The sequence below is a fragment of the Nannobrachium achirus genome, assembly GCF_963921795.1.
Source record: "Nannobrachium achirus genome assembly, chromosome: 3".
Lineage (NCBI taxonomy): Eukaryota > Metazoa > Chordata > Actinopteri > Myctophiformes > Myctophidae > Nannobrachium > Nannobrachium achirus.
In genome coordinates this window covers 65,184,900-65,212,146 of record NC_137812.1, presented here as the reverse complement: position 1 = coordinate 65,212,146, position 27,247 = coordinate 65,184,900, and the positions used below count along the sequence as shown (strand labels likewise).

Sequence of the window (27,247 nt, the reverse complement as noted above, 5' to 3'; positions counted from 1 at the left end):
GCCAAAGATCATTAATCACAATTTGTATGACAATTAATCTTCAACAAAAATGTCTTGATGGTGAAAGGCCTCGGCAGAGAGACGCAAATCTTCACATTAGACCTGTGTAATTCCTCTGGGTTTGGGCTGCAGGCCCCTTCCTAACTCAATGCATTATATCGCTGTCGTCGGGCAGAAACCTCCTATGTCCATATTTTAGGGATGGGACGATAATCGTTATTAAAACACTCACGATAATCGTATCGAGGAGATTTAAATTTATCGTGACATTATCCTCTGTCATGCACTGGGATCAATTCACCTTTTTTTGCCAAGCTGCATATCCGGTACCATTTAAACCCATAAACGGTACCATTTAAAAGTAACAGACCTGGAAATAAGGTATTTGATACAGTCTTTTTTCACTCTCTAGAGTCTCTACCAAATCTCTTTGCCAAAAAATAGCCGATCTACAAGCTCACAACGCCTTGTGAGCTTGTAGATCTGCTATTTTTTGGCAAATGTTCCGCCCCAGGTTAATAGATATTGGGGATATTTTAATTATCGCGATAATATCGTAAATCGCAATTTCTTTGGTCACAATAATCGTGATTTGAGATTGTCATATCGTCCCATCCCTAACTTGATCATACTACAGCGTCACACAAAAGTCTAAAAAACTGCAGATCTACAAGCTCGAAACGCATTCTGAGCTAGTAGATCTGCTCCTTTTGAGTTTGAATCTTGTTCTTGGACATGTGAGGTTTCTGCCCCGACAGAGGGACGATATCCTAGTAATCCTGGAAGTGCTGCAGCAGCTACACTGCTGGAGGCTCTTCTGCAGCGCTCAGTGCCCAGGAGATGTTAGTGAAATGCCAAACCAAAACACAGAGAGGCCTGCCAAGTCATGGCGGCGCTGACATGAAAGATGAGGGTTTTAAAGAGCCGTCCCTGGAGGATGCTCAACCGCTAATGTTCTACAGAACGAGACCTTCCGGACCTGAGAAAGGAGAAAAAAATGGGGGAAGAAAGCATAACAGCGCAGCCGTGACATTTGACTCACGCGAGGGGGTACTCAGCAACACCCACCGTCACGTCGTAAATCATCCGCTTCTCGCGCTCTCAGGCTATATAACGATACTTGAGAAAAAGAACAGGAAAAAAAAAGAATGTACCTTCAGGAATCCAAAGGTGTGGATTCCTGAAGGTACATTCTCTTTTTTTTTCGTTAGGGCATTAACGAAAAAGTCGACAAGTCGACTCAGTGGACTTCATTACACAAGTCGACTCCCACCAGAGAAAGTCGAAAGTCGAAGTTGAAAAAATATATATATACTTTCTATTGTGAAAATAGCAGATCTCTAGATCTGTAGATCGGCTATTTTCACAATATCTATATATTTGACAATTTGGACGATGTTTCATTTGCCATTTTAGAGGTATTAAAAAGTCCTTAAATTGGCACTTTAGAAATGTGAAGATACCCTCTACTTAAACTTTACGTTGGTTTGTTTACAGTTGAGTGAGAAAACAATGTTTCACATATTAAGTTAATTATCTGGGGACCCCCCAAAATAATTGGAGGGTAGTGTCACTCACTAGTGTGTGATGTGATGACGTGATCAAACGATAAAGTCGACTTCAACTCAACTTTTTACCGAGTCGGGTCGACTTGCAAAAATCACAAGTCGTTAATGCCCTAGACTAGAGTGAGTCAATATACCATTCGGTATCACCAAAATCCCTCCCAGCTTAACCACTTAAACTCTACTTCATCGACCAGTGTCTCCCAGTGGTCTATACTTGGTCCACGCCTTTTTTCCATCCTGTACACTGACCAAATCTCTTATAAAAATAGCTGATCATTTTCAGACGTTTGGGGTTCATGTGGTTAAATTAACAAAAGCTCTGGCCACGGAGAGGACAGGAGAGAGCTGAAGTAAACAAAGACATAAAATGATGAGTAGAGGCTTAGAATAGAATCAGGCAGCATGTGGAACTACAAGTCAAATTCCATCTGATTTAATCTCATGTTTCCAAACCCAATAATGTTAATGGTTGAGGCAGAGGTCACCAATAGTTCCAAGGGCCATGTGGAGGCCAAGATACCAGTAAGACTCCCTAATCGGGAGATAAGCGACCGCCAGGTCACAGCGTGATTTTAGGGCAAAATGTGTAGGAGCAGTGTCCAAAAATGTGTTTGAAAAAGTCGGCCTGATGGTGGTGCTATATGGGACAGATCCATGTTGAAGACATGAGTGTAGACCAAGTGTGTACCAATTTGCGTGATTTTAGGGCAACATGTGTAGGAGCAGTGTCCAAAAATGTGTTTTGCAAGAAATCTCCTCATGGTGGCACTAGAAGAGGGCCATGTGTGCAAAGTTTGGCATGGATAGGGCCAACGGTGGCAGAGATATGAGCAGGGCAAAGGTGTGACGTGACATGATGGACAGACAGACAGAGGGACTGAGAGGCGGTGGAGGTTTTGATAGTAACTGCGACCAGACGGTCGCAATAATCTTCAAGAGGTTTGAATTTGCAATCAGTATCTATACTCCATGTCTTACAAGGTTTAACTCTTCTCAAAGCAGGCAGTATACTGAAAAAGACCTTCGTCCATCGAACATAATGGACGATGGTCATCCAACTAATATGACTTCAATCTTTATTCCACAGTGAATGCAACTTTAGTGCCACCAATCATTTCATAAGAGCGGATTGTTATCGCTATATGGTGGATTTCTCCATTAGCATCGACAGCCTGTCACCTTTCCAAAAGGAGAGCACGCAGGTTAAAAACACTCCTCCTGCCAATGTCTGACGGACGCAGGGCCACAACACATGAATCACACATGTGTTGTTGGTCCAGTCCTGCCCTCTATATTCTATTCTAGTCTTTAAATATAGGCTTAGAAACCTGTAATCTGGGACTGCTGCTGCTGCTAGCCCCAGAACACTGGATTCATAACAAACCAAAGACAGGAGGGGGAGGGAGAGAGAGAGAGAGAGAGAGAGAGAGAGAGAGAGAGAGAGAGAGAGAGAGAGAGAGAGAGAGAGAGAGAGAGAGAGAGAGAGAGATCCTTAATGTATTCTCGGTCATACACAGGTGTTTTGATTAATGTAGCCAATCTACAAGCTCACAGCACGTCATATCCGCGGCGAGTTGTGAGCTTGTAGATCGGCTATTTCCGAGTTCCGACGCGCGACAAGCTGTCGTACGACGAAGCATAAATCAGGCTAAAGAGGGATGGCTGGAAGAAGAGAGAAGCGTTTGTGCGACTGCACGCGTGCACTACTTCCCAGTGATGACACATCACTTGCTTTATTGTTGTTGTTGTGGTTCCATATGAGAGGGCACAGTGGTGCAGGCCTGTCCTCACAGGATGGGAAGAGGGGATGGGATCCACCTGTTACCGCTTTGGTTCATCTGAACCAGGCCTGGCTCCCACTCAAAACCACATCAACTCAGAAAGAGATCACGTTACACTACCACTCGTGTACTCACGCACACACAAACCTAATATCTAATTGGCAACATTGACCGATACCTTTAAGACACACATGTGACACTTGTATGCAGACACCAGTGCACACACATTGCACTCACAGTCACACACGCAGTCGCACGCACACGCGCACACATGCGCGCACACACACACACACACACACACCATGTGCCCAGCCTCTAGCCTCGTCCAGACAGCTGGCAGAGAGAAGAAAAGCCCGCCAAGCAAACCGCAGTGGGCATGTGCAGAATGTGGATCGTATTTAGGGCTTTAAAAAGAACAAGCCAAACCACCACGGCCGTGCAATATCAATCATGTACACATGCAATCCTGACTGTATTACTGTACTTTGTGAGGATAGCCTCTCCGACTACGTTCATTCTCTAAAAGCCTTCTCCTCAATAACACAGGCCTGACCTTCAAACTTACCCCCAATTATGATGCTGGAAAACCGAACGTCTAACATTACTTTTCAATTTGAGTTCTGCCCTTTACTGTCCGTAGTTCCTCGGGAAATCTTCAAACTCACAAAAAAACGAGCAAAGACTTTCAAACTCCAGGTCCCATCGTAAATCTGTAATGTGCACTTCAGCTACACAGACCCACCTTGAGTAAATACCGCTGAGCAAACACTCCAAGGAGTTTAAGTGGGCTGGCAGACATAAAACGGAGACAAAGGGTGATGTAACTGTCCAAAGGGCAGTAGATTTGCCCCGACATCACTGTACATCTCTGTACAGCTGGAGTGATGAAGCAAGGCAGGCACTAACATAGACACAGTTCTATGCGTTGTGTAGCTCGCTCAACAGAGTGCCGAGGTTAGTAATCCTAAAAGCCGAACACACAAGCATGCGTGCTGGTGATGTTGAAGTGGTGACCATGCTGCAGTTTGTTTATAACCTAACATTATGTTTTTCTTATGACTTTTCTTATTGTATTTTCGTTTCAGAAATTATCAAAGTTTGTTCATTACTTAATTTGTTAAGATTTTCAAACAGAGAGCAATAATCCAAAATATTGTTCTGCTTAGAACAATATGTCATCTTTATAGAGCATGGATTTAACATTGCCAGGGCTAAGAGTTAGGTCCCAGGGCCATGCATGCTAAAACATTGCCTTCAATCTAACAATATACAGTATGTAAGACACGATATGGGGCCAATGTCAAACTCTGCTTGTTGAGAATTACATTTCAATGACCCCCTGGAACTATTGGTGACCTCTGCCTCAACCATTCACATAATTGGGTTAGGAAACATGAGATTAAATCAGATGGAATTTGACTTGTAGTTCCACACGCTGCCTAATTCTATTCCAAGCCTCTACTCATCATTGTACGTCTTTGACTACAGAGCATCACTCCATTAAACGCTGTATATTCACATTTTAACCATGTAACATTGCTGCTATTTGCAGAATAGCCATCATACAATCAGTCAACAAACTGCGACCAAACATATCATCTCTGTCGGATGGAAACCTCACACTAAACTACAAAACTTTACTTTTCAGGATTGTAATAGGGCGGTCACAATCATTACATAATGGTCTAATCGCAATTATTTGGCGTAATCGCAAATATTTCGTCATAATCGTGAATGTTTGAAAAATGTTCACATACATTTACAAACATTTTCAGAAATAGTGGAAATAGCAGATCTACAAGCTCACAACGCGTCGCATCGCGACGCGTTGTGAGCTTGTAGATCGGCTATTTCCACTATCAATGTTATTTTTTAAGTAGAAAGTTGTCAAATATGTCAGTAATTTCTTTGTATATTTAGGTTATGTGTCATATCTACCATTATGCAACTTCAAAGCCTAAAGGCCAAACAGAAATGTAATTATCGACAAAAACACAATTAAATCGTTAATCACGATTATTTGAGTGACAATTAATCGTCATGTAAAATGTCATAATCGTGACAGCCCTAGATTGTAATTCAAAAGTAGTAAAAGTAGCAGATCTACAAGATAAAATCATGCTTACAAATATGCTACTTTTGACGCTTTTGTGTGACGCTGTAGGATGATCAAGTTAGGCTGTTCACTTACGTAAAAAAGAAAAAGAAAAGAAAAGAAAAAGGAATATGGAGATAGGAGGTTACTGCCTGAAGGCTAAACGATATATAAGAAACCCTATCTGGGGCTCAGCGCAGGAACTCCTTCAGGAACTATTACCAAGAAAAGATCTCCTGTCAGCCCATAGAGCTGTCTAGAGGACACTCAATCTGACCCAGGGTGTGGCTGGTAGGTAGGCTGCGGTTATATTAGGGCTCTAGCAGGCCGCTGACAGCCAGCCATGTCTCTCAAACATTCTCTGCAGACCCGCAGACATGCAAAATGGGTTGTTGTTAGAGCCAGACCTTGTCATGTTTAAAAGAATTGCAGATCTACACTCTCCAGGGCTTGACATTAGCTTTTTGAGGCACTGGCCCTCTGGACAAGTACATTTCCCATTCACTTGTCCAGGCACAAAAGTCACTTGTCCAGATATAAGTTTATCGCCATTTATTTTTCCGTTTTTTTTTTTTTTTTTTGACAAATAAATAAGACCTCTCTTGGCCCCCTCCACTCCACAGTCCATAGTCTGCATACAGCACAAAGCTGCTAGGAGCGTCACAGAAAAAGTGAAACCAAGAGCCACTTGTCCAACGGACAAGTACATTTATAATGAACTTGTCCATAAAGATGTATTAGTTGTCCCGGACAAGCCTTAATGTCATGCCCTTCTCTCACAACTCTTTGCAACAAGTGTAGTTTGGCTATTTTGATTTAGGCTTAAATGGCTAAATAAAAAAGTATTTGTGTTAAATTGTATCTTACTATATAATAGGGAAACCTCTGTCATCAAAACAGTGCCATCAAAAAGGGTCTGTTCTGCACGGTTCTCCTCAGTGGCTTGAACAATTGATCTGAACTTAGTAAACTTGCACACGGTCAAAACATCAGTAATTGGTGTTCTAGGATTCTCCAAAATCGGGATTGGCATCAGACCTGAAAAGGGTCGGGTTCTAATATATCGTCGTTGTCGGGGTGAAAACCTAGTATGTCCAAAACCGTTAGTTTTGCATTTATCATTTTAAAAATGATTTAAACTTGTGAAAACAGCCGATCTACAAGCACACAACGCCTCGCGGTGCGAGGCGTTGTGTGCTTGTAGATCTGCTGTTTTCAGTACTTTTGTGCAACAGCCTTGTATGATGAAGCAGGGCTTTACTTTGCGAAAGAACTTACACATTTGAAAAGATACAAGGTTTCCACCCGACAACGACGATATAAACAGTAGACACATGCTAGACATCAGTGAGTTTACTTACAGGGCTCTGAAGGATCTGTGTGACCCGTTTCTTCTGCTCCAGGACGTTGAAGTCCTGCCGGAGGTCAGGCGACATGTTCCTGCTCCGGATGTACGCCGGGTCGCTGACGTCCACGCGGTCGAAGTAGCGCTCCTTGGTACCTCCGCCGGGCGGGGGAGGGGTGGTCACCACCTCCTGACGGCCGTCCGCGCTCATGCTGGGTCTACCGCACCGTGCTTCCTCGCTGGCACACTCTTCTCACCTGCACACGGGAGGACAGACGGAGGGAGGGGAAAGGTTTAGGACAGGTTCTATGGTTTTCTATTGAAGACAGGGGGAACGGTGTTGCCTGGAACCAGAACAATCCACCTGGGCAAGAAAAAAATTTGCCCTTGGCGAATATGCTCAATTGTGAATCCATTTCCTCTGGGGGACCAATCAGGGCCGAGCATTGGTCTGGTCTAACCAATCGTGTCCAGAGACATTTTTTTAACCCACCCTTTCGAAATGAAAATCCTGCTCGCGAGTCCAGACTAATATCCGATACGCAGTGAGGAATTAGTATGAGCAACGCCAGGCTAGAACGGTGTTCCTTTGGTGATTGTGCGTCTAAGAAAACTCCGCCCCAGGCACTTATTTCAACGACTTTTGACAAACTATCGCCCGTTCGAGCCTTCGAGGCCATAGTTTGTCTGTCTATAGGTATGTCTGTCTGTACCGCGGTACAGACAAACATACAGTACAGTACATACGGTACATTCCTTGAATGTATCGATAACAATAAGTGTAGAAAAGTGCGCCGGCGCCTGTCAAACTATTCACGCAAAATAACACAATTTGTTTATCTTTTTGGAGTGTGTTTGCAGGCTGTGGCAGCTGGGCTGCCTTCAATCAGGACAGTCACCCAATTCAGATGAGTGCTGAGAGGGAGGGGGTAGGAAGTCACAGTCAGACAGACAGACAGACAGACAGACAGACAGACAGACAGACAGAAAACAGCAGCATTGTGTGTGTGTGTGTGTGTGTGTGTGTGTGTGTGTCTGTTTGTCTGCCTTACAAGAACAGTAAGCTCAAACACTGTCCAAACTGTCCTGATATAGCCCTGTTTTTGTTCCATGCAGTCTGGTGCCAACAGAAGCACATACACCATGCTCAATTTTGAGTTGCAAAATGGATAAACTGTATATACACATGCACACACACATGCGCACGCACACACAATCTCCAAAGTAGCCAAGTTCAAACACAATCCACTATTGGAGTAAGAGTTTATTTGACAGTCAGGGTCATGGCCGGGTGCTGGTTTGTTTACTCCCCCCTATAACGCTGCATCAGCTGGCACGTCAAAGAGTATTCCACAGGATACTGTCAGTTGTGTTACAATCCCACTGTTGTAACAAAGGCGGAGGAAACACACACACACACACACAACATACAAGGTATAGTTTTCATTGAACTAAGGTGTCGTACAAAACGGTGGAGTGTGATGTGGGAAATGTTGAGACATATAAATCATTAAAGAGTAACCCAAATCCAGTGGTGTAAAGTAACCACGTACATTTACTTAAGTACTGCACTTAAGTACATTTTTGAGGTATCTGTACTTTACTTGAGAATTACCAATTTCCAATACTTTTACTTCTACTCCACTACATCTCGGATCCAAATATTGTACTTTTACTCCACAAAATTACTTGAGAACTTTAGTTACTAGTTACTTTGTAGATATATACATTATAATATCATAAAACATACATGAACCACTTTAGCCCTATTTTATACCTTGGTGATTTGAAAATAGCCGATCTACAAGCTGCTATTTTCAAACATTTGGTAAACAATTTGATGCCAATACTTTGTACTTTTACTCAAGTAAATTTTGAATTCATGACTTCTACGTGTAACAGAGTACTTCTACAATGCATATTGACACTTTTACTCAAGTAGAACATGTGAGTACTTTTTCCACCACTGCCCAAATCTATAGTCTTCCACACCCACAGGTTCATGATCTCCTGATGAAGCATTCAGCTTAGCTTAGTGTCCCCACAAATCACTTGCAAGGAGAAACGCGGAGCAGAGCAAGCAAAGAGCTTGTCACAGTAGTAGCAAACCATTTGTTGTTAGGCCAAGGGTAGAGACTAGAGACCAATACAGTTTTGAGTTTAAGTGCTAATAAATAAATAAAGAGAGAATGGAAGCGAACTTTAAAGAGGGAAAAACAAACAAAAAACAGGGAAGAAAGCTGCAGTCCTGCCATTCCCAGGGTTCTTTGCAGCTGGTAGAGTATAAGCTGTTGGGAAGTGGTGGGCTAATGGTATGGCCTGGCCTAACAGATGGTGGACATGGAAGAGAGATAGAAAGAGAGAGAGAGAAGACAAGAGAGGATGATAAAGTCTGTTTGGGCTTTCCAGCGGTGACTGCTTTCATAACCCCGCTGGTCATGTGATAACAGGCCTACTGAAGTTTAAGGTTACTGTGGCAGGAGGAAGCCTATCTGATTTCTGTCTTTGATTCTCGTTTCCTTTCTTACTTTCTTCTCCCATCCACTTCTGTTGCTGATTCAATACTCTGGGAAAGGAGGAGGCCGAGGGGTTGGGCTTTGCCGCGTTGCAATGCGTAAGCTGCTCATTCAGGTCAAATGCCACTTAAAAAGATGGTTCAGATTAGGAGACTGAAACACACACAACTAGCCATGGATACTGTATATTATGCATGAGTCATTAGGTCCCATGCAAGGAACAGCTAATGCTCTTAGCAGTCTCGTTGAAACTGCTTGTAAAACAGCACTTCTGAAATGATTCATTGATAATAAAAGCAAAGTTTGGTTGGGAATTAAGAGGTGACAACTAGTGTGTGCTAAACACTATCAGTGTTTTCACCACTTACCCCCCATGCATGCTTGCCTATAAAGACCCATACAGAGGCAACTGTGTCTCAACACTGCTGTTCAAATGCACCGACTGCTAGGATTATCCAGATTTACATGAAAAGACGTCCTTCCTTCCGTGATTGACCAGAGGTGTATATCTATCAGATTAAATGGCTATGTGCACACAATATACAAACTAGAAGCAGTGCTCTTCCGAGCACAGGTCTCCACCAGGCCACACAAATCGGCCTGTTATAGCGCCACCATGAGGCTGATTTGAAAAATGTGGGGCAGAGGTTCTAGATTGGCATCCAGGGAGTGTGTGTGCTCAGTTTGGCAGCGATCGGGCCAACGGCGACTGAGATTAGCTGCACACAAACTGCGAGGACACACGCACGCACGCACGGACGCACGGACGGACGGACACACGGACGGACGGAGGGGAAAACATACTCTCCCTCAGCCTTCGGCTGGTGGAGACAATGAAGCTATAGTGAAGGCTATTACCTTGAAAAGTGAAAGCTCCCGGCGGCAGCCACATCAAATTGACTCCACAGTGTTTTCTACAATCTATAAGTAAAGTTAATTAATATTCTTTAGAGATAGGAATCTATGCTTTATTTATTGTCTAGTAGCTACTAGCTATTGTTTTAACTGCCGCACTTCTTACTCTTACGTACGAATCCAAGTCTTTCTTGACACCAGTACCAGAGGATCCCCAGAAAAGGTTGTTATATAGCTATAATCATTTTAACCACATATAGTGGACAACTAATACTTGCCCAGTGCCCAGCTACTCTTGAGCAAGGCACCTAAAAGCCAACTGATCTAAAAGAGCTACTTGGAGGCCAGTCATGTCTGTGGCTGCACGAGACTGCTTGTTCACTTGCAAATACAAATTTAATGGGAATCACAATGTTTCTTTCCGGAGACCTTCATCAGGTTATCTTGATCAGATAACCTGATGAAGGTTTCCGGACTGCAACGTTTCCCATTACATTTTCTCTTTGCAAGTGAGCAAGACAGCGGGCGGTAGGCGCTTGGTCTCCTCCGTTGCACCTGTCAATCTGTAGCTGAGCGAGTTTGACTCGTTACGATGCTTATCTGAATGCAAGCCAAGTGTAGGAAAACAACGTTCATTTCATGCTTAGCAAATACTCTTCAGAGGACAAATAATTAAAGTAGGGCTAGGGCTGCAACTATCGATATCTTCTTAGTGAATATTCTATCAATACATTTTTCGAATGATCGAGTAATCAACTCAAGAAAATATTTCATCGTACGACGGTGTCATGCATTCAGATGTGCAGGGAGTGACAATGGACACAATAGTTATGCCACCATCAAGCCAACGCCTGATGACCAACAAGATGGTCCCTATGAACCTGAGACGGAAGGGAGGAGCTTTAGAGATCAACAAGTTTATCCACCTGTTTTGATGAGAATTTACTGTAGCATTATCTGCGGGACACTTCCGGTTAACAGCAGACATACAAGCTCATGTCTCGTCTCAGATCTAACCATTGCGAGCTTGTAGATCACACTCGGCAGTGGCACCAGAAGCAGCCGCACACCTTCTGCGCAATGCACGATGGGATGTTGGAAAGTTGTGGATAGAAGCCAATCCTAAAATCTATATTTGCTCCATCTTAAACCACTGAATCCATATAGGAATACCCTATTTTATGTGGTTGGTGTCCCTGCTATAGCTGAGATTTACATGGAAACGCAATAAGCCCAGAGACTCTTTAAACTGCAGGCAGCTGGGTGGTGCTGCACGTTACATAACCTGATATTGAATTCATCCTCCTGCCAGCTCTGTTCTGCATAGTGCATAGTGCAGGAGACGACAGCGGCAAAGGAAACGCTGATATAGAAATAGATACAACATTCGCGTTAATGGGACAGCTGATGCCAATTTCCATCACTATTTGTAGGCACTCATTTTAGGTATGTATTATGCAAGTCCTCGAACGACTAGAGTCAGCTCTGAGGTAATATAATGCATGAAAGCCTATCCTTTCGCAGCTGGTCTGTTTTTGGGCTGAGTGCCCTCTACTCTACTGCACCAAGCATAATGCACATGACTTTTATGGCGTGGCCGTAGGCCAAGCCATCCTTAAAGTGGGGTCCGGGGACCCCCAGAGGCCCTTGAGGTGGTTCCAGGGGGTCCCTTGTAAAATGAGGGACAGTTTATAATTATGTCATTCAACTATTAAATAAACTATTGTTTAACCAGCAAAATGTTAGCCTAATGAGAGAATTATTCATGTATTATTCAGGTTTCACTCTCACCACTGTTATCTCCCCAGTCCCACCTAGTATGGTAAGAGAATTCTTTATATGGTGGTCCCTGGCACAAACTATTTTCAAATGAAGTTCCTAATACATATCAATTTGGGGGTCCTAAGATGAAAAGTGTTGTCTTGTACTGTATGTAGAACAGAACAGTATGTCCCCTCAAAAGTAGACCAATTACAACTCATGCCACTAATGTGCATGACATTGACAGCACAAAACAGCAGCACCTCTGGCCATGATAGCCTGTGTGCCTGGTGAAGTGAAAGTGAAAACACAGGCTATCACTCCCCTGTTGTTGTGTGGAGAAAATCCCTGCTGGAATTACCCTGGTATTAATAATAAAGATAATCAGGTGGAAGGGTGTGGTGAATAAAGCTAACAAAATGACCACGAGATATCCATTTTCTGGTTTGAACATTCGGCTGACTGCTATAACAACTGATCTACAAGCTCATGAAGGGTCATGTCTATGTTCGCCGAAGATATTTAGTGTAGAGAGAAACTAGGAGCTGGCATACAATAATGCATACACCCCCCGCCATAGTATAGACCCGTGGTGGACTCTGGTCGACTAAGTCAGTGGTTCTCAACCTTTTCAGGCCGCAACCCCCAAAATAATCATATTTTAACTGGGGACCCCTCACCCTGACGAGCACTAAGAGCTGAGGCATAACATTTTGTATAACACTGTTCTATTGTGAAAATAGCAGCTCTACATGCTCACAACGCCTCGCGTTGTGAGCATGTAGATCTGCTATTTTCACAATTTCTGCCTCTAATATTTGTACATTTGGACAGTGTTTAATTGTCATTTTAGAGAGATTAAAAAGTCCTTAAATTGTCACTTTAGAAATGTGCATAAATACCCCCTCTACACTTAAACTTTATCTTGGTTTGTTTACTGTTGAGTGGGAAATCAATGTTGCACATTAAGCTAATCATCTGGGAACCCCCCAAAATAATTTGGAGACCCCCCTGGGGGTCCCGACCCACAGGTTGAGAACCACTGGACTAAGTATAGGGTTATAAGTGGAAACAAGATGGATGAACGGATGAAAAGGTAAAAAAGGCACGGCTATGCTACACTTCATTACACAACAATGCCATTATTAATCAACCAAACTCTATGCAGATAGATAAAACAAGAGAGACTGTATAAAATGTGCTGATAGGTAGAACAGTCGAGGTCGAGTGCAACAGCTGCAGCATCTCCAACATAAAAGTTACAACACACACACACGCAGCTCACACACCCACACATTTACAAAACACACATGACGCACACATCTCTCCCCCAGTGTTTACACCGCAAGCCAGGCCTGCATTACGGCTCTTTCTCATGTCTCTGCCAAATGTGGGGGGGACAAGATGACCTAACCACGACCAGACACACTGTTGCACGCCCCAAACCGCTGCTCCATCCCATCCCTGCTCACTCACATCAGCAAGCACGGCCTTGGCACGTGCCATATCTCTCCATTAAGGGTGTAATAGGAAAAATGCAAAGACTATTATTCCCTTTATTCAAAGAAATAAGATATGAGAGAAACCAGAGTGTTTAATTGGAATTTACTATATTTTGAGAGAGACAGGCAAGGTTGAACAGTATAGAAAACACATCCAATCCGCTTCACGGTCGGAGCTCTCTCTGACAAAATGGTCAGACATTGTATATAAGAGAATACAGTACATGACAGTTAGGCCTGGGACAAGTTCATAGGTTCTTAGATCATAACAAGACTGGTAACTTTCCACTAGCAGTGACATACTGTAAGCATGGAAACATGGCACTTCCGGGTGGAGGTGGCATGGCAATATATACTGTATATTTATTGAATTCAAACGATAGATATTAACTACCAAAATTATCCATCAGGGTGCAACAGATAATCGAAAACATTGTTGTAGAATGAAAGATCCAAATGTCAAATCACAATTTCAGGTTCTATATTGAATATTCTATCAATACATTTAACCCTAACCCAATGATGTAAAAGTTCAAGTTCACTCAAGGTTAAGAATGCATCCTAATATGCAGCCACGACACAGTGGAATGCTCTACCAACAGCCTTTGAAAGTTCTAAAGTCCCTGTTAAAGTTTAAAAATGTGCTAAAGTCATGACTCCACCAAACTACTAATTGGTCTCATCGAAAATCCGTTCCTCTGCTGGCGTACCCCGCGTTTGAGCTCCGCTTGCTCCTTCTGTGAGTTTTGTGAGTGGCATCCTCCATGTGTCTTATCCCTGGCCACCCACATGCTTTCTATGTTATATCATGAACTGCTTAAAACACTATACTTTGTATTGTCTGTTGTGCTGTTGTTTTTCTCCAGTTGTCCAGAGTGTTGAATGTTTAATGGACCACAATGGAGACACGCCTTTGTTTTTTATCATCAATTTGATGTCTTTTTATCTCTTTGTACTGCTCTACAGTAAAATATTCAATGAATCAATCAATGTCATGAGCCACACAGGCGCAATACCACCACATTCACCACCATGTACCATTTGACCGAAGATACTGACAGTCATAAGCACAACGCGCTAACACGTGCAATCATTGCAATCAATGATGGTTTATCAATAATCATGATCAAAATATTCAGCAAACTAATCATGAATATCATTTTAGTCGAAATCAACCTAGTTCAGACTCAGTCAGGCATTGGCATTGTCTTTTTCCCCAAACACTTTCAAAACAAAATGTCATGGGCAGTGATAAATATTCTTTAGGCAGTTTAATAAACAAGAACAGGCACATTTTAAGAGGTCTGCCGAGGACGGGGAAAACAAATGACGCAGGAGGACTAGCCATTTCACAAATGTTAATTAAATAGAGTGGTAAATAGTAAACACTAGCGTAATGGATATAGACTCCAGTGATTTGTGTCGGCTAGACGGCTCAGCCTGTGTTTGCTGAAGAGCTCTAGTCGAGTCTGTGACCGCAGCCTGAGGCAAGGTGACCACAACAACCTCTCACCCTGTGACCTATGGTGACCCTGGCCATCCCCACCACCCCCCACCCCACACACACACACACACTCTTCATCTGTCTGATCTGTTCACAGGCCCTCCAGGCAAGGTGGCTGTCTCTCTGAATATTCATCACAACAACTGTTTACGGGGGTGCTGCTGTGAACCATTCCTCAACACCACACAACACCACTCTTTGTTTACAAGGTGTCGCGTCAGGCTAGCATGCTAGTGGTTACGGAAACAAAACAAATCTGTTTGTCACAAACACTGTGACTGATGCGGACTCCGTGTCCTCTGGAATCAAACAGGTAGTAGCATTAACTAAATCAACGAAATATGTTGCTTTTGAGTCATCGCTGTAAAGGGCCATTCACACTGGTCACTATAACTATAAAAATATAGTTTTAAAATACAAGTGCATGGAGAGTTCACACCGACTATAAAAAGAATACAATGGTGAACGATATGGTTATAGTTATCTTCATAGTTAGAGTGTTCAGTGTGAATGGTACTTTAGATGTGAGTTCATGGACACTTCGACACATAGCTGGGGCCGTGAAACGAACCCGGTGCCTTCGGTTTCCCAGGCCGCCTCTCCCTTCAGCTATGGCCGCCCCATACTGTATAGCAGTGGTTCTCAACCTTTTCAGGCTGTGACCCCCAAAACACAGGGCACGTACCTTTTTGGCTAAGCCCGAACTGGCGAACAGGGGAAATGTCCCCTACCGTAGCGATCTGGCGAAAAAAAAGGGAAAAAAAAAAACCTTCTGCATATTTTTCGTCTTTTTCGTTTAATCCTTCTGGACAGGGCGTTTATCGTGCGCTTGCCCAGGCCTTACGGCCTGGGCATAAATATAACGATTGCATTCACCACGGCTTCGTAACTCGCGCGGCGCTCCGCCGGCCGCACGGCCGGTCCGCTGGCCTTCGCGCCGCTTGCAGTGTCGTGGACAACCGAGCGGCTCCGCCTGGAGCTGCGGCGTCATTTACAATAACGCCACGGGCAACAGGCGAGACCAATGCGCAAGCACTCAATAACTACGAAAAATGCCTTAAAACAGAGCCATGTTTAAGACAATAAAACGATGACTGTTTTTTCGCCAGATCGCTACGGTAGGGGACATTTCCCCTGTTTGCCAGTTCGGGCTTCGCCAGATCGGGACTTTCCCAAAATAAACACATTTTAACTGGGGACCCCCCACCCTGACGAGTACTTCGTATAACACGGTTATATTGTGAAAATAGACGATCTACATGTTCACAACGCCTCGCACAATTTCTGCCTCTAATATTTGACAATTTGTCCAATGTTAATTTGTCATTTTAGAGATATTAAAAGTCCTTAAATTGTCACTTTAGAAATGTGCATAAACCCTCTTTACCCTTAAACTTTATGTTGGTTTGTTTACTGCTGAGTGAGAAAACAATGTTGCACATTAAGTTAATTATCTGGGGACCCCTGGGGGTCCCGACCCACAGGTTGAGAACCACTGCTGTATAGGTTAACCACTTAAACCCATTCTCTATACTTTGCTGTGCGACAGCGTTGCGTGGCCTAAATAGCTGATGCTAACGTCTGTGTGATACTTTTAGAACGTGATGAAGCAGGCAGTACCAGTAACAGAATCTATGGGGCACACATGGTACATCTTTTTTGGTGCAATGTAAACGCCTGGATTCCCAAGGCTAATAAGAAGGAGACTCTTTCTCTTCATGTACTTTCTCTTTCTGTCTGAACATCTGTCTGGCTCTCTCCGTCTCGCGTCTTTCACACTGCGTGACACCTGACACACTAACACAAACACTCACTCACCCACACGTCCATTTCTCCTGCTCATAGTATCTCTAACAGTATCATGCCTGGGGGAAGCTTCAAAGCGTGGGTTGCCTGTGTCCCCTCTGCTAGTTGCCACTTCTAAAAATAGACACAGGGCGCCTTTTGGGTCATCTTTCAGACCCAACGGTAACAATACCAGGAAAGATTCTGTACATTGGCTAATTATATCCACACACACGCGCACCAGCGCGCAAGGAGGCGTGTTCCCTGTCTAAACAAGTGCCAGAGACAGGAGTGAAGCAGTGAAACTTACAGTGAAACCAGAGAGCGCAGGCTGAAAGTGTAGCTTCGAGATATACTGTACCAGAGGATTTACTATGACATGTATAGTCGTAACATTCACTATTTATACATTGTCAGCGTGTAATAGCTGGTAGGTAGACGTGGCCGTCTGTCAGTTCTCCCATTTAGATCTTCTGGGCAGGTTGCAAGTCACACAATTTGTTCTTATTATGATCATTTAAAACGTCAAAGCAATTGTCTAATTCAGTGTTTCTCAAACTTTCAAATTTCAAGGTCTCCCCTTAACGCTGATAGTGTACAAATGGAACCAAGTGGACCCGTTAGGGTTCATTTTGTTCCATTTGTACACTGTCAGAGTTACAGACTTGTAAGGGTCAATTTAGACCCCCATAAAGGAGAACCACTGGTCTAATTGGTACGAATTGCACATAATGTGTGTTTTGGGAGGGGATATGAAGTTAACCTCTAATATTGTTGCTTATTTTCAAGGTTGTCTTTTCTTGTATTGGTCACATGCACTTTATAACCACTGTTGTTTGTTGTACAACAGGGCTAATAACTAAATCCCACCTCACCTGTGGTCAACACTGAGTACATAGAGCCAAGCCTTTCTGGCCAGTGCTCGACAGTGTGGACCCAGCATGTGTTTATGTGTGAAAGTGTGTGTATGAGAGGTGTACGTGTGCCCACTGCCCAGGCAGTCACCCATTCAAAGATGGAATTCCCCAACAATACAAGACGTTATTTGAGATCATATCTTAACTATAAATAAAGTAGGAAAACAGTGATCTCCCATTCAAAGAGAAGTCGGTTTGTGTGTCAAGTGTAAACATGAAATCCTAAGGGAGAAAAAAAGGAGCCGCTTGCAGCTGCCAAACCAACCACCCAAATAATCAGATAACAACCAGCCCGCAAATAACACAACAACCATTCCCATACACGCAATCAAATAACTGGAGACCAACCAACCTTGTATTTCCTCGTTAGTCAGTGACAGAGCAGGCAGTAGTAGGCAGCAGAGTCAAAACACATGTCTATATATCTCTCTCCACTCTACTGAGTCCCGCACTTAAATTCCGCCACAGTCAGTCTCCCATACGGAACGCCGGGGAAGTGAGAGGAGAAGGTGGCAGAGGAATATGAAAGAGCCACACGCAACGGCAATAAAGAAAACCAGTTGGTCCACTTCTCCCTTCAGTTCTGTACGGATATATTTCTAGTATATCCTCTTTGGTTCTGTGGCTGCCGGTAGAAAAAACAGACGTCCTTTCTCCCCTGGTTGTGTGTGTGTACTGCCTTGTTGGCTGCCCCGGCCGATAACCACTGAGAGATATCAACAGCTGTGAGTGTCTGCGAGAGTGTGTGTGTGTGTGTGTGTGTGTGTGTTCTTAGCAAATGTGTGTGTGTGTGTGTGTGTGTGTGTGTGTGGAAAAGGAGCTAAAGCGACCACGTGACATTGGTTTAATCCCCGCCCCACCCACCCGCCCACTGGCAGTAAGCACACACACACACACACACACACACACACACACACACACACACACACACACACACACACACACACACACACACACACACACACACACACACACACACACACACACACACACACACAGCTAGACCAATCAGAGCTCAGGCTCACACACACACGCTCACCACCCCTCCTCCTCCCTAGCCTTCTCTCTCTCTCACTCTCTCTTTCATGTGCTTTCCGGCTAGTTCCCTTATTGCACCCTCTCTTCTCGCTCCTTTTTCAACTTCTCTTCTTTTATCCAAGCTCACTTTCTTTTTGTCTCTCTCCCACATTCCACACCTCAGCCTCTGCTCCCCCTCTTTCATTACATCTCCCATTCAACCCCCTCCCCCCAGCCCCTACCCACCCCCAACCCCCAGGCATCTGTATTAAAGGTCAATGTTGTATGGGAGGGGTGTGTGCAGCAGTAGTGTACTCATGTACACCAGTGGTTCTCAACCTTGTCAGGCTGCGGCCCCCAAAATAACCATATTTTAACTTTGTAATGCATTATAATACACTTATAGGGCATTATAACACGTGTTACAAATGCTTATAACCATGTATGACAACTTATAACAACGTTTATAACGTGTGATGAGTGTTGGTCATAATGCATTATACACTCAGTGGAACAGCACATATACTGTATATAACTACCAGGTAAATTATAAAGCACTTATAGTGCTGCATAGCACTCGTTATAAATGTTTATAGTTATACATAACAACCTATAATAAAGACACTTTATAACTAGCCCAGTTAAGGTAGAGGCGAACTTCAAGTAAAGTGTTACCCATAAGAGTAAACATTATTTGGTGTCGTCTCCTCAAAATTGTAGCAAAAATAAAAGACTATTGATGAGCAACAAAATGAAGTAGCCAGATAGAAGTAACTAAACACTAGCCCCATGCTCGTATTTCCACCCACTGGGCTATCGGACTTCGACTACAGATCCCATAGATAGAACCATGCTACTGCCGTCCACCCAGGCCGTCCCAGAGTGAAACTAAAATAAAAGCTTGATAAGCAGTGCTTGGTGCAAAGATGGGCACCAAACAACCAAAGCCACAGAAGCAAGAGTCTAATAAAACGTGTATTGCCACATCTCCTCAAGCCTGGCACAGCTCCAGTCGGCCGGTTCTTCTTTGAGTATCAAGAAGAACAGCGTCCAGGAAGCCAGCTTGCTGTCAACAACCTGCTATCCAGGTCATGATGGATGGTCTGTTTGTCTTTCAACATGTGCTGCGTCTTCCTGTAAGCATATTTACATGTGGATCTCTTTTTACAACATATCCGATTGCAGTTTTGTTGTTCAAATTGTATAGGTGTGAGCAACATGAGAGAGTGAGACAAGAGAGAGATTTCTTAAAGGTGTACGGCCCAGGGAGAAATCACATCCATTTCATGTAGTGTACAGGAAGAGCAACTAGAAGGTTAATTCACGTCGGATTTTGGCTAATGGCCAGTGAATAAAAAAAAGAGCATTGTAAATGCTATTGGATACTGATGATTACCTAAATGACTTGACTTGATCATTAATGCTCCAAACATTTGAAAAAATAAGCATAGTAGTACAACAGTATGCACAATGTAGAACAGGTACGCAATGCTACAACTAGTTAAAAACTGTTTCTGTAACTGTCCTGTGTTTCATAATTCATAGCACTGCGGCTCAACCATGACAACTGAAGTTCCCTTGTGGGATCAATAAAGTTTGGTGTGTCTATATGTATCGCATGCACCTACAGTATGTGACGGTGTGCAGTTATAAATGAGTATTATGTCCACTCTTATGTTGGCTTTACCACTGCCATGACTGTGTTCGACTAGACCAGTGGTTTTCAACCAGTGGTCCGGGGACCACCAGTGGTCCTTGAGGGGGTTCCAGGTGGTTCCCATATAAATGGAGATTTATAGATCTTTAACTCTTGAGAGCGAAAAATGACTGGTCCTTACGGGTCCATTTGGTTTCATTTCACGCTCTCAATAGTTGAATTATTGTTAAACGTCTGCATTACTTAATTTAGTCTACACAATCAGAGAATGTAGAAGAATTGTTATACTGATCTCTCCTATTGGTACCACATCAATACAGCATGGAATTGGGGACAAAATCTTATCCAACGACAACAAAATATTCTAAAGTTTTGGGTCTGAGAGGCAAAATCGCATAAAATGGTGGTCGGTGGCTCAAATGCCGAATAAATAATGTATGTTCATATGAAAAGGGTTGAAAACCACTGTAGACGTAAACTAAACAGCTGGTTTTGATAAATAAATAGATGCATGAAAGGAGGGACACAAACAAAACAACGACGGTCCCCTGCAGCAGCCTGGACTCTTGCGCTGTCTCGTCTCAACTCTCACGGACACACGACCACTTCAATAGCCAATAACACTCAAATCTGGTTTACCACTCGAGCGGTAAAAACAAAACCACCAACAACGAGGAAGTTGTGGCCGCTTGCCGACAGCGTTTGACCAGCGTTGTCGACAACACAGAAGAAAAGTAAGAAAGCAAGGGAAAAAATGCCACATCTGGGCAAATTGCGGAACCAGGCACGTGCACACATAGGCATCAAAGGGGGCTTGAGCCCCTGCCCTTTTACCTGTCTGTAAAAAGTACCCTCTCCAGACCATGAATGCAGTTTTTACAATGGCGAAAGAAATGCAAATGCCCTCTTTCCATGCCATATCTCAAGCAGTATTCAAGAGAATTGTCTTGTCCAAACTCTCCTGAACTTGAACACAGCATCTTGTGTTGAAAAAATTGCCCTCTCTGTGTAGAAATCCATTCCGTACGCCTTATCTCCAGTATTGACTTGATAATGCTTAGTTCAGTGGTGTATCATGCACCAAAAATAGCTGACCTCCAAGCTCACAAAGCGTTGCAGCACGACACGTTGTGAGCTTGGAGGTCTGCTGTTCTCGATATTTCCACCAAAAGGCCCTTTTAGAAATTTCAGCCCCTGCCTCTCTAAGATTCTCTGCATGTCCCTGTGCGGAACAATGTGGGTTAGAATTGGGCTTCTCTGGTCGCATAACAAAGCTTTTACATGTATGTGACGTGTGTTGCCTTAGGACCAGTGTGTAGGTATGTGACACATGCCTTTCAGTGGCACGTAACACATGTAACACCTTGTTCAAAGGAAGTGGCCTCCGTGAATGAGACGTTGACACGTCGTTAACGCCTCGGAGGTGAACCTACAGCAGCCAGAGGCTAATAAGGTCAACACTGGGACAGGGTTCAATGCCATGCAAGGAGCTTCACCTTCAGGTCTATCATCACATCAGAAGCTTACAGGTGTAACAGAGTGGGTGACATCCTTTTACGTACAAGCTGTCAATGTTTCACAGTTGCAAACACATTGTCATAAGAATAGAGAAAGAAAAATAGGAACAGGACAACAATGTGTCGTGCTCCCCCCCCCCCCCCCCCCCAGACAGGGAGAAAAGGAATAATAATTATCAGTCTCTTGTGGAACACTTGTGAAATCTTGAGGCTAATATAGCATTACATTCTGAATAATGTTAGATTAAGTGAATGTAAATGTTTTACCATTCACAAACTTTTTTTTTATGTGACGGGAAGAGACTTGACAATAGGAAACATATGCCTACATGATGCTTCATGATAACCCATCTACATGTAGTCACAAGTGTGTCAGATTTAGGAGTGTGTGGGTGATTTACAGGTTGTGTGTGTGTATACAGTACACGCGCGTGCATGTGTGTTGCTGATAGTGGCGTTCCATTATGAGGAGCGTAATCAATTTTAAATAATGACTGCTGTAATATCGGCTGTACAGTCACTTGGCATTTAATCACATACACTAATGTGATTCCATTTTACAGAGAGGGAGCGTGCACATCCCCCCACACACACACACACACACATGTATGCACATACACAGTAGGTAGGTACCTCATCTTAATGGCACAGGATGGACTATAGTGATCCTGTTAACAGCCAAATGCATTGCGCGTGCACACACACACACACACACACACACACACACACACACACACGCGCACGCACACGCCTGGCCTGCCTCTAGCTACATCAAGGAGGCCATGTGTCTGTCTAAATTGCCATCACATGTAAATGTGTACATTGCCAGATGTCATGGCTTACCCCATCACATGTACTGTACTCTTATGCAACATAATGTTAGACTGTGCTGCTCCTCTCTGGAATGGCCTGTTTTTCTTCATGGCTTCAAAGCTGCATTACTATAAAAAAAAATAGAACTGTGGTTATATTTTATTAACAACAACTGCACTGAACCACGCTGGGTGTAAATCCTCAGAATCAGAACACATTTCTCGACCTCACGTCACGAGTCACTCGGCTTGCCCATGTCCCTGAGCTACTAAACACCTAATAACCCATAACAGCTCATTAAAGCCATCTGAGCAGCCATCAGCTGGATGAAGCTGTAACACACATCTTCATTTTAATGCTCAGTCTCGAATGTGTATTCAGGCTGCAAGGCAATACAGTATAATCTCTGCATGCTGTAATCTTTTCGGTATGTTTTGCAATACGGTACCCTTTCTCATTTCTGCAGACAGCATTCATAACGTTGTTGTCGGGTGGAAACCGTGTATGTCCAAAACCATTCATTTGTATTTATATTTTTTAAAATGATTTAAACTAGTGAAAACAGCCGATCTACAAGCACACAACGCCTCGCACCGCGAGGCGTTGTGTGCTTGTAGATCTGCTATTGTCACTAGTTTTGTGCGACAGTCTTGTATGATGAAGCAGGGCTTTACATTACGAAAAAAGCGTACCAATTTGAAACTTGGAGATACAAGGTTTCTGCCCGACGATAATCTGCATCTGCAGTGCAGAGAATATACCCAGTAAGGAGTGGCACAGAGAGAGGGAGAGAGAGAGAGAGGGAATGGTTCCCCATGGTAATTCAGACTGAGAGGTCAGTATATCACTCAGCACTTTAGTCCCCCTCTATCACAAACACAAGCTGGCACTGCCAGGCCTGAGTCAGGGGGAAAAGAAATGCACCCAATGCCCCCCCGACACAACACAATACCCACGGCTGAAACTGCTGAACACGCCACAAATCTACTACAGAATCTTACCAGCGGTGCTGCTTGTTTGGGTTTCTGATGACTTCTAAATACAGTAGTTACTCTAACTGTATGGTATAATACATAATAATAGGGTTAATTCAAGTCGTGCCTATTTGTCTCAGTTTCATTTAACGATTGCATAGGTCTAAATCCATGATGAAAGCGATCTATGTTGCAGATGCAGTCAATCAGTGTAAATCTTAAGAAATTCACTTTACTCACAAAACTAAACAAGACGTAACCACTCAAACCCTATACTTATTTGACCAGAGTCCCCCAGGTCTCCATACTCGACCCTCTCCTGTTTTCGCTTTAAACTAAACTAGCCCTTACCCGTTCAAAGATATGAGCTCCGAAATGATGTGCAGTGTGTGGGTTATGGGATGTGCACTGTGCACACAGTATATGAGGGATGGAAAGTAACTTTAACTGGTGCTTGCATGATAATATGTAGGAGCATCTATGTAAGAAATACCCGTTTCGTTTAATGGCTACAGAGATACTGTGTACCGATCTGCATGATTTTTGGACAAAATCTGTAACAGGGCCAGACAACAAGCTCACAATGCGATGCTTGCAGATCTGCTATTTTGGCTGAATGTTCCGCCCCTTCCTGTGGGGTTCAATTCACATGATCCGTCGTTGCGACGACCCCGCCGGCGCTCTTTCAAACCCTTTTCCTGCTACAGTCGCCCTCACAGTATCGTTTCTAAGCAACTATATCAGGCATTTCTTGATAAACACTATGCAAGTCTTATCTCCTATAATGATAACTAATCACGCTCTCTTTAAAACAATGACTTCTGTGATTACTCATCCTCCACTGTGCCCCTGTGACACAACTCAAGACAGTCTGAAAAAACTAAACGGAAACATCTGAATGCGTGTTTTGTAATCCGTGGTCTCCAAGCTCAGTGGCCTTGTGGTTAGAGTGTCCGCCCTGAGACTGGGAGGTCGGGGGTTCAATTCCCCGGCCGGGTCATACCAAAGACTATAAAAATGGGACCCAATGCCTCCCTGCTTGGCACTCAGCATCAAGGGTTGGATTGGGGGGGTTGATCACCACCAAGGGGGGTCCAGGGACTACAGATGAAAATTAGCCTACGGCTAACTCTGGCTCATTTACATTGAAGTGAAAACTGACATGTCGATTAATGAGTACGGTCCCTGTCAAATAAACAAACTTTCAACTTTCAAGCAACTATTTCAAGCCGGGCGAACTGAATAATGACTCTCTTGCACACCAAGCTGCAAGCCCATCCCTCTGTTTTAAAATCAGCCTCTTACTGACCCGCGCGATGATATGGTCAGTAACAAAAACATTGTACGCGGGGAAAAGCTGGGCGGCCTGCTCCACCATCTACACTCATGGTATCCATTTACTCAGTGGCGTCAGTTCAGAAAAAGCTAAGGTTTGGCAACATGACTGGTGTCTTGCACGCGCGCGCAAAGACACCAGTCATGTTGCCATACCTTAGCAACAGGCATGATACATTTATTTTAAGAAGTACATTTTTTCCCCCTGGATATGGCAGCCTCGAATGGGTTGTTCAAGTGCAGCTAAACTTGGCATGTTAGTAAACGTGCCACAATTAACAATAATGCATTGCACCTGTGCAGCTGACCTGCGGAACCTGGGAATATACGATTTTGGGGAGATGGGGAGAATACAAGTGTGGAGAATATATTACTTTGTTAAAGTGACCATTTTGTAAAGTTTTGCATTTGTAGTTATTTTACTGTAATTTAACAACAAAATAACCAGCACAGATAGACAAAGAGACATTCATGGATTTATATTTAGAAGTAACATTTATCTTCCCCCCTGGACCCAGGGTATGGCAGCTGCATACCCCTGCCATACCCAATTGACGCCCCTGCATTTACTGCAAAACCCTGCTATCAGCGTTCACTCAGCATTTCCCATCAAATGCCAAGCTGTAACAGCAGTGGATGGAGTATGTTAGCCGATAGCAAACCGTTCAGGAATGCAAACACTTGACCTCATCACTGGGACCGGTGTCCCTTTAGCTAGAACAACAAAATGGCCTCCTCGGCTGCTAGAGAGACGTCACAGGGGAATGAGTCGAATGACAGACGTGGTAATGCCTAAGATAATACAAAACATTCTGGATTAAATGTGTTTTAAGGCCACGCCACTGGAATAATAATTTAAAAAAAAGTTCCACAAATTTTTGTTTTCGACCTCTCCCACCTCAGATACTGTATGAGATAACAGCTTCAGTCTGAATGGTTTAGGGCAAAAACACATTTTTTGATCTTGTGATTCATCATCATGAGCCATCCTGATCTCTCTTTGTGTCCCCAGAAATAAAACTGAACATAGAGAATCAGTGTTGAGTTTTTATGCAGCACATATCTGAAACAAACTCTGAAGAATCTGAAGAAAACAGCAGCTGTTTTAAATCAAAACTTAAATTATTCAGTGTTCTTTCGCTTTTAGTTTTCATTTAAGTTTTTGATTCTTGAGTTGCACTGTAATTTTAATCTCTTAGTATGCTGTTTTATCTTAACTTAAAGCATTTCAAACTGTCTTGGTGTTGACATTTACAAAGCCTTCCCTTCAAGTTTATGAGGGCTGCATAAGGGTCAAGGTCTCTTATTGTTACATCTTGTGTACATAAGAGCAACATCACTTTCATTCTGGTTCCTCATACACTGTATAGAAAATAAGTAATAATATTAAGACACAGCTCATACAACATGCAGGAATATGAGAACGCTTGCTTATGAACTGTACTGACACAAAAGTTGGCAATGGGATAGTCCAGTGGTCAGACAGACAGTTCTGTAGCAGGAAGCCTGTTCCAAGTTCAAGTTCAGTCCACCATGCACACAATATTCCACCCACTGAATCCCGGAAATAATTAATGACAAAAATAGTCTTTAGGATAATGAAACGGGTGACTAATTTTTACAGCCTGGTTTGCGGTGCCCTTGGTGTCTTCTTGTCAACAGTCAGTTCCCATGACAATGAATGTCATGGTAGCGGCCTAGCGGGCGCTATTACATACAGAACATTGGTAACACATTTAACCTGCATTGGCCTTAAAGGTTAACGTACAGAGCAGTATGTCGCCTACTGTTCAAACACATACTGTATGTGGGCATTCACTTACGCACGCACACACCTAATTCGGTCACTCCCATGTCTATTTGGTCGTTTTGCGATTGTAGGGTTGTGATCATAAGTAGCCATTAATCCATGTTTGAGGGGTAAAGAGGTATTTAGAGAGGAGCTAATGAATAACATAATGAGTATGCGCTTAGGTTCACTTCTATAGGGATCTGAACAAAGCTGTCAATGTTTGAGAAATGGACTCATTATCGGAAAGAACACAAACACACACACACACACACACATACACACTAGGGATGGGACGATACACGATATTATCGTTTATCGTGATATCGTGATTTAATTTATCGTGATATCGTGATATCGTCCTCCATCATGCACTGGGATAAATTGGGGGATTTATTTGCCGAGTGCATATACCACTTAAACCCTCTATAATTGGTAAAAGGTACTTATAATATACAGTAAGTCTTTTTTTCACTCTATCAAATGTCTTTACCAAATAATAGCCGATCTACAAGC

The 27,247-nt window shown here is 43.3% G+C and overlaps 1 protein-coding gene across 2 annotated transcripts in view; it reads right to left on the bottom strand.

The window, feature by feature from the left end:
• Nucleotides 1-27,247, bottom strand: part of add3a (adducin 3 (gamma) a) — a 134,582-nt gene that overhangs the window by 65,174 nt on the left and 42,161 nt on the right. The window contains exons 1-2 of one of the 2 annotated variants that reach the window (XM_080722194.1): nucleotides 17,982-18,277; nucleotides 6,806-7,046 (exon numbers count right to left, since the gene is read on the bottom strand). In XM_080722194.1, the coding sequence (XP_080578320.1) occupies nucleotides 6,806-7,000 (195 nt within the window). In that variant the 5' untranslated portion in view covers nucleotides 7,001-7,046; nucleotides 17,982-18,277. Of the gene's footprint in view, nucleotides 1-6,805; nucleotides 7,047-17,981; nucleotides 18,278-27,247 lie in introns of those variants that run through there. The other variant, XM_080722195.1, reaches the window with a different exon arrangement.